This window comes from Mauremys reevesii, linkage group 13 (genome assembly GCF_016161935.1).
Source record: "Mauremys reevesii isolate NIE-2019 linkage group 13, ASM1616193v1, whole genome shotgun sequence".
NCBI classification, from domain to species: domain Eukaryota; kingdom Metazoa; phylum Chordata; order Testudines; family Geoemydidae; genus Mauremys; species Mauremys reevesii.
The window spans coordinates 15,660,315-15,668,438 of NC_052635.1; the positions used below are offsets into that span (position 1 = coordinate 15,660,315).

Below are 8,124 nucleotides of genomic sequence, written 5' to 3' on the forward strand. Positions count from 1 at the left end.
AGTATTTAAAAGACTTCAATTCCTAAGTCGCAATGATTTTGAAAGTGATTAAATTCCTAAGTGCCAAATTATTAAAGGTTCTAAAGATTCAGGGGAGTGTCTAGGTGGATTTTCAAATATGTCCAGACACTTAACTGCCATTTATTCTAATGTGTTTCATTTTAAAAAGATAAGACCACTTGTGTATCTGTCGAGGTAGAAGACTGTTTTGGGGGATAAAGCACTGGGCAAAGATTTCTACTTTCATCTTGTGGCTCTAGTACAAAATGACTGTTTGATCGTTCACAAGGCTATATGGATGGAATTTTCAAAAGGGGGAATTAGGTGCAAATATTTCATTGGATTCTTTAAGCTCCTTTGAAAATCCCAGCCTGGAGCTACATTAGCTTGCAGCAGCTGAAGTTCTGGACCAAGATAACTGAGCACCAGTTAATAGCCACTGAAATTAGTAAAGAATGTAAAATAAATACATTTCGGGGGGGAGGGGGGTGCTGTGGTACAGTAGAGTGGAGCAGAAACAAGACTGTGGCTCAGAACAGCTGAGTTCTCTTCCTGTTCCTGCATGACAATGGGCAAGTCATTTTGCCTTTGTGCCCCTATCCGGTTGGTGGGCTCATCATCTGTGGCCAGCAGTGTATCTAGGAGAAGAAAAACTCCCATTTCAAAACAGATCTAGTCAGCTAGTTTGTAACAATTGTGCTATATGCACAAGCAATATGTGTCTGACCCTGGCTAATGGGGCAAAGCATATTACTTAGCCTAATAACTTTTAATTGATTAAGAATAACTTTTGCTTTTGTCCAAAGCATATCTTCCAGCAACACATCCAGCAATGATCTGAAGCCATCAAGAGATGAAGAATCCGTCACTTCCCTTGGTAGTTTATTCTAATGGTTAATCACCCTCACTGTTAAAATCTGTGCCTTATTTATAATCTGAATTTGTCTGGCTTCATCTTCCAGTCATTGGTTCTTGTTTTGCCTTTCTCATGTTTTACTACCCTGTATTTCTACCTATGAAGGTACATATAAACGTGATTCAAATCACCTCTCAAAGTTCTTCTGCATAAGCTAAACCAAATGAGCTTTTATAGGCATATTGTCTAGCCCTCCAGTCACTTTTGTGCACCCTCCCCAATTTTTCAATATCCTTCAAAAATTTTTGGCAAGAGAACTATATGCTGTACTCCAGAATCAGTCTGACCAAAAGTGGTATACAGAGGTAAAATCAGCTTTCGGCTCCTACTTACTACTCTCCTGTTTATACTTACAAGGATCACATTAGCCTTTCTTGCCACAGCATGACACTAGGAGCTTATGCTGAGTTGCTTGTGCACTATGACTCCTAGATCCTTTTCGGCATTTTGCTTGTAGGTAGCACACTGCTTTGCAGGATTCAGTCTCCCATTCCGTAGGTCTGACCTGTGCTCCTACATGTATAACTTTGCATTTGGCTGTGTTAAAATATATTTTTTTTGAATGTATTAAAAAAAATATTTGAATATATATTTTAAAATATATTTCCAGCTCACACCACTTCACCAACCCTTGTCTCATCCACAGATCATGGTTCAGCAGAGATTTCATATTGAATTCCAGCTCATTGGTACAAATGTTCAATAGTATTGGGGCTAGTAATAATCAATGCAGAACCCCACTTAAAACACCTTCATTCCATGATAATTCACATCAGCAACTAATATTTGAGATCTATCAGCATGCCAGTTTTTTTTAAATAATGTGTGCTTTATTTATATTATATAGTGCTCAATTTAAATCATAATGTTGTGTCATACTAAGTTAAATGCAGTACCAAAGTCTGTTCATAGAATCATAGAATCTCAGGGTTGGAAGGGACCTCAGGAGGTCATCTAGTCCAACCCCCTGCTCAAAGCAGGACCAAACCCAATTAAATCATCCCAGCCAGGGCTTTGTCAAGCCTGACCTTAAAAACCTCTAAGGAAGGAGATTCCACCACCTCCCTAGGTAACCCATTCCAGTTCTTCACCACCCTACTAGTGAAAAAGTTTTTCCTAATGTCCAACCTAAACCTCCCCCTCTGCAACTTGAGACCATTACTCCTTGTTCTGTCATCTTCTACCACTGAGAACAGACTAGATCCATCCTCTTTGGAACCCCCTTTCAGGTAGTTGAAAGCAGTTATCAAATCCCCCCTCATTCTTCTCTTCTGCAGGCTAAACAATCCCAGTTCCCTCAGCCTCTCCTCATAAGTCATGTGCTCCAGCCACCTAATCATTTTTGTTGCCCTCCGCTGGACTCTCTCCAATATATCCACATCCTTCTTGTAGTGTGGGGCCCAAAACTGGACACAGTACTCCAAATGAGGCCTCACCAGTGCTGAATAGAGGGAAATGATCACATCCCTCAATCTGCTGGAAATGCCCTACTTATACAACCCAAAATACCATTAGCCTTCTTGGCAACAAGGGCACACTGTTGACTCATATTCAGCTTTTCATCCACCGTAACCCCAAGTCCTTTTCTGCAGAACTGCTGCCCAGCCATTCGGTCCCTAGTCTGTAGCAGTGCATGGGATTCTTCCGTCCTTAGTGCAGGACTCTGCATTTGTCCTTGTTGAACCTCATCATATTTATTTTGGCCCAATCCTCTAATTTGTCTAGGTCCCTCTGTATCCTATCCCTACCCTCCAGCATATCAACCACTCCTCCCAGTTTAGTGTCATCTGCAAACTTGCTAAGGGTGCAGTCCACACCATCCTCCAGATCGTTAATGAAGATATTGAACAAAACCGGCCCCAGCACCGACCCTTGGGGCACTCCACTTGATACCGGCTGCCAACTAGACATGGAACCATTGATCACTGCCCGTGGAGCCCGACCATCTAGCCAGTTTTCTATCCACCTTACCGTCCATTCATCCAGCCCAGACTTCTTTAACTTGCTGCCAAGAATACTGTGGGAGACTGTATCAAAAGCTTTGCTAAAGTCCAGAAATAGCACATCCACTGCTTTCCCCTCATCCACAGAGCCGGTTATCTCATCATAGAAGGCAATTAGGTTAGTCAGGCATGACTTGCCCTTGGTGAATCCATGCTGAATGTTCCTGATCACTTTCCCCTCCTTTAAGTGGTTCAGGATTGATTCCTTGAGGACCTGTTCCATGATTTTTCCAGGGAATGAGGTGAGACTGACTGGCCTGTAGGTCCCTGGATCTTCCTTTTTCCCTTTTTTTAAAGATGGGCACTACATTAGCTTTTTTCCAGTCATCCGGGACCTCCCCCGATCGCCATGATTTTTCAAAGATAATGGCCAATGGCTCTTCAATCTCATCAGCCAACTCCTTTAACACCCTCGGATGCAGCGCATCTGGCCCCATAGACTTGTGCTCGTCCAGCTTTTCTAAATAGTCCCGAACTATTTCTTTCTCCACAGAGAGCTGGTCACCTCCTCCACATACCATGCTGCAGAGTGCAGCTGTCTGGGAACTGACCTTGTCTGTGAAGACAGAGGCAAAAAAAGCATTGAGTACACTAGCTTTCTCCACATCCTCTGTGACTAGGTTCCCTCCCTCATTCAGCAAGGGGCCCACACTTTCCTTGACTTTCTTCTTGTTGCTAACATACCTGAAGAAACCCCTCTTGTTACTCCTAACATCTCTGGCTAGCTGCAACTCCAAGTTGCATGCCTGAGCAATACTTTTATACTCCTCCCTGGTTATTTGTCCAATCTTCCACTTCTTGTAAGCTGTTTTTTGTGTTTAAGATCAGCAAGGATTTCACTCTTAAGCCAAGCTGGTCGCCTGCCATATTTACTTTTCTTCCTACACATCGGGATGGTTTGTTCCGGCAACCTCAATAAGGATTCTTTAAAATACAGCCAGCTTTCCTCAACTCCTTTCCCCGTCATGTTATTATCCCAGGGGACCTTGACCCTCAGTTCCCTGAGGGAGTCGAAGTCTGCTTTTCTGAAGTCCAGGGTCTCTGTTCTGCTGCTCTCCTTTCTTCCTTGTGTCAGGATCCTGAACTCGACCATCTCATGGTCACTGCCTTCCAGGTTCCCATCCACTATTGCTTCCTCTACTATTTCTTCCCTGTTTGTGAGCAGCAGGTCAAGAATAGCTTTTCCCCTAGTTGGTTCCTCCAGCACTTGCACTTGCACCAGGAAATTGTCCCCTACTGTTACATCTATACAGTACCTTTACCAATCAAATTTATAATCTCTTCAAAGAATTAAATCAAATTTCTTTGTCAAGATCTATTGTGCATAAAGCCACATGATGGGCATTAATCATATCCATCATTCAATTCTTTATCAGTTGAATACAGTATTAGTTTTTCCATTATTTTGTCTGGGATCTCTCTCTCTCTCTCCCTCTCTCTGGTTGACTGGAAAAAGTGTCCCGGATGACTGGAAAAAGGCTACTGTAGTGCCGATCTTTAAAAAAGGGAAGAAGGAGGATTCGGGGAACTGCAGGCCAGTCAGCCTCACATCAGTCCCTGGAAAAATCATGGAGCAGGTCTTCAAGGAATCAATTCTGAAGCACTTAGAGGAGAGGAAAGTGATCAGGAGCAGTCAGCATGGATTCACCAAGGGCAAGTCATGCCTGACTAACCTAATTGCCTTCTATGAGGAGATAACTGGGTCTGTGGATGAGGGGAAAGCAGTGGATGTGTTATTCCTTGACTTTAGCAAAGCTTTTGATACGGTCTCCCACAGTATTCTTGCCAGAAAGTTAAAGAAGTCTGGGCTGGATGATTGGACTATAAGGTGGATAGAAAGCTGGCTAGATTGTCGGGCTCAACGGGTATTGATCAATGGTTCCATGTCTAATTGGCAGCCGGTATCAAGTGGAGTGCCCCAAGGGTCGGTCCTGGGGCCAGTTTTTTTCAATATCTTCATTAATGATCTGGAGGATGGTGTGGATTGCACTCTCAGCAAATTTGCAGATGACACTAAACTGGGAGGAGTGGTAGATACGCTGGAGGGTAGGGATAGGATACAAAGGGACCTAGACAAATTAGATGACTGGGCCAAAAGAAACCTGATGAGGTTCAACAAGAACAAGTGCAGAGTCCTGCACTTAGGATGGAAGAATCCCATGCACTGTTACGGATTAGGGACTGAATGGCTAGGAAGCAGTTCTGCAGGAAAGGACCTAGGGGTTACAGTGGATGAGAAGCTGGATATGATTCAACAGTGTGCCCTTGTTGCAGGGCCGCCCGGGGGGGGCAAGAGGGGCAATTTGCCCCAGGCCCCGAGCCCCACGGGGGCCCCCACCAGAGTTTTTCGGGGCCCCTGGAGCGGGGTCCCTCACTCGCTCCCGGGTGCCCGGCAAACTCTTGTGCGGCCGGGTGCTGGAGCTTCTGCCGCTCCAGGTCTTCGCCGGCGGGGGGGCCTTCCGCTCCGGGACGGAAGGACCCCCCGCTGGCGAATTACCGCCGAAGACGGAGCAGGACCCGCCGCCGAAGTTCAGCCCGGTCTTCGGCTGTAATTCGGTGGCGGGGGGCCCTTCCATTCCGGGACCCGCCACCGAAGTGCCCCGAAGACCCGCGGCGGGGCCCCCCGCCGCCAAATTACCGCCGAAGACCAGGCTGCGCTTCGGCGGTAATTTGGCGGCGGGGGGCCCTGCCGCAGGTCTTCGGGGCACTTCGGTGGCGGGTCCAGGAACGGAAGGGCCCCCCGCCGCCGAAGACCCCGGGCCCCCGGAATCCTCTGGGCGGCCCTGCCTTGTTGCAAAGAAGGCTAAAGACATTTGGGGCTGTATAAGTAGGGGAATTGCCAGCAGATCGAGGGATGTGATTATTCCCCTCTATTCGACATTGGTGAGGCCTCATCTGGAGTACTGTGTCCGGTTTTGGGCCCCACACTACAAGAAGGATGTGGAAAAAATGGAAAGAATCCAGCGGAGGGCAACAAAAATGTTTAGGGGGCTGGAGCACATGACTTATGAGGAGAGGCTGAGGGAACAGAGATTGTTTAGTCTGCAGAAGAGAAGAAAGAGGGGGGATTTGATAGCTGCTTTCAATTACCTGAAAGGGGGTTCCAAAGAGGATGGATTTAGACTGTTCTCAGTGGTAGCAGATGACAGAACAAGGAGTAATGGTCTCAAGTTGCAGTGGGGGAGGTTTAGGTTGGATATTAGGACAAACATTTTTACTCAGAGAGTGGTGAAGCACTGGAATGGGTTACCTAGGGAGGTGGTGGAAAAGTGGTGGAATCTTCTTCCTTAGAGGTTTTTAAGGTCAGGCTTGACAAAGCCCTGGCTGGGATGATTTAGTTGGGAATTGGTCCTGCTTTGAGCAGGGGGTTGGACTAGATTACCTCCTGAGGTCCCTTCCAACCCTGATATTCTATGATTCTATGGTGAGAAAACATTTAGAAGTCTCAGTTTGGTTCTAATGAGGAATGAAAGCAAATGTCAAAGCTTTGATTTTTTTTTCCAAATGAAATTCTTGTATTCTAGTCAGCACCAGTGAAAACTTGCTGCAAGTCCTGTGCTGGCATACCTGGTGGATGTGGTAGTCCCTAAGAGCATAGCATGAGCACAGAAATCTTCTATGTTTCCTTCCTCAAGTATTCAGTGCAGGGCATCAGACGAGAGTGGAGAGAGGACAAGGGAAGAGGTGGACTACGGTCCTAGAGAGAGCTGGATAAATTTAATCAAACCTGTTCTTCAGACTGGAGTAAGAAACAGAGAGTCATCCAGGTCTTTGACAGATCATTGCTTTGTCCCTACACTGTATTTCCTCCCAATAGTCCCTACGCTATATTCCCTGCATCCAATGGACAATGGCCCCAGACTGTATTGACCAATGCACAATATTCACATTGCCAGTGTAAAATGGTTCCTGCATTACAATCCCTAGTGTCTCATGTATAAAGATGAAACGGTCCCTTCGCTGTGCACCCCAGTGCACACAAACTTATGGTCCCTTCCTTATATTACTCACCACCCAGTGATGCCTTCACCATATTCCCAGCCCCCACAGTCCTCATGAAGAGCAGAGGTAGGGACAAAACATTCCCTTTATTCATATCCTGTCTGTGAAGAGCAGAGGTAGGGACAAAACATTCCCTTTATTCATATCCTGTCTGGGAAGAGTTTTCTGTGCAGGTTTTTCCTCAGGGCAGACTGCACCTCCTTGTTCCTCAGGGTGTAGATCACGGGGTTCAGGACAGGAGTGACCACACTGTAAAGGAGAACAATCATCATGTCCCATTCAGGGGATTCCCTGGAGGAAGGGGGCACATAGGTCAAGATGGCCGCCCCATAGAATAAAGACACCACAGAGAGGTGGGAGGCGCATGTGGAAAAGGCCTTTCTCCTGCTTTCCCACGACTGAACCTTCAGGAGCAGGAAGGAGATGATGTAGAGGTAGGAAAGGAGCGTGAGAATAAAGGGTATGACCACAATGCCCCCAGTGACGATGTTGAGCAGGGTCAGGTTGAGGTGGGTGCTGCCGCAGGCCAGTCTCAGCAGGGGCTTGATGTCACAGAAGAAGTGGGGGACACAGCTGGGGCCGCAGAAGTGCAGCTGGGAGGTCATGACCGTGTGCATCAGGGCGTGCAGGAAGCCGGTGACCCAGCTGGCTGTTGACAGGAGCAGGCAGGCCCGTTGGCTCATGACCAGCCTGTAGCGCAGTGGGTTGCAGATGGCTACGTAGCGGTCATAGGCCATGACAGCCAGCAGCACGGCCTCACTGCTACCCAGGAAGTGGAAGAAGTGGAGCTGGGCCAGGCAGCCTGCAAATGAGATGGTCTGCTGCCCCAAGAGGAAGCCGGCCAGCATCTTGGGCACAGTGACTGTGGAATAGCAGATGTCCAGGCAGGAGAGATTCCCTAGGAAAAAGTACATGGGGGTGTGAAGCCGGGGCTCCATTAGTGCCATGGTTACCATGGCCCCATTACCCAGCATGCTGGCCACATAGAGAAGCAGGAAGAGTGTGAAGAGAAAGTGCTCCAACCCCTGGAGATTGGTCAGGCCCATGAGGATGAATTCTCTCACCTCCGTCCTGTTCTCCATCACTGCGGGGGAAGGAAACAAAGAGAAAAAAGGAAGCATATGAGCTGGAGGCTGAGGTTCTCAATGGGCCTTAGATATTTGGATGCCCATTTCTTTTATAGATTAATGAAAAATGAACATC

General features: G+C 47.1%; 1 protein-coding gene across 1 annotated transcript; it reads right to left on the reverse strand.

The window, feature by feature from the left end:
* Positions 1 to 7,061: 7,061 nt before the first annotated feature.
* Positions 7,062 to 8,003, reverse strand: LOC120381144 (olfactory receptor 12D3-like). Its single transcript, XM_039499260.1, has one exon. It carries the CDS (start codon positions 8,001 to 8,003, stop codon positions 7,062 to 7,064), a length of 942 nt encoding a protein of 313 aa, XP_039355194.1.
* Between the last annotated feature and the right edge of the window lie 121 nt (positions 8,004 to 8,124).

Excerpts from the sequence above, each read along its gene's own strand:
- LOC120381144 (XM_039499260.1), bottom strand. The coding sequence starts at position 8,003 with ATGGAGAACAGGACGGAGGTGAGAGAATTCATCCTCATGGGCCTGACC.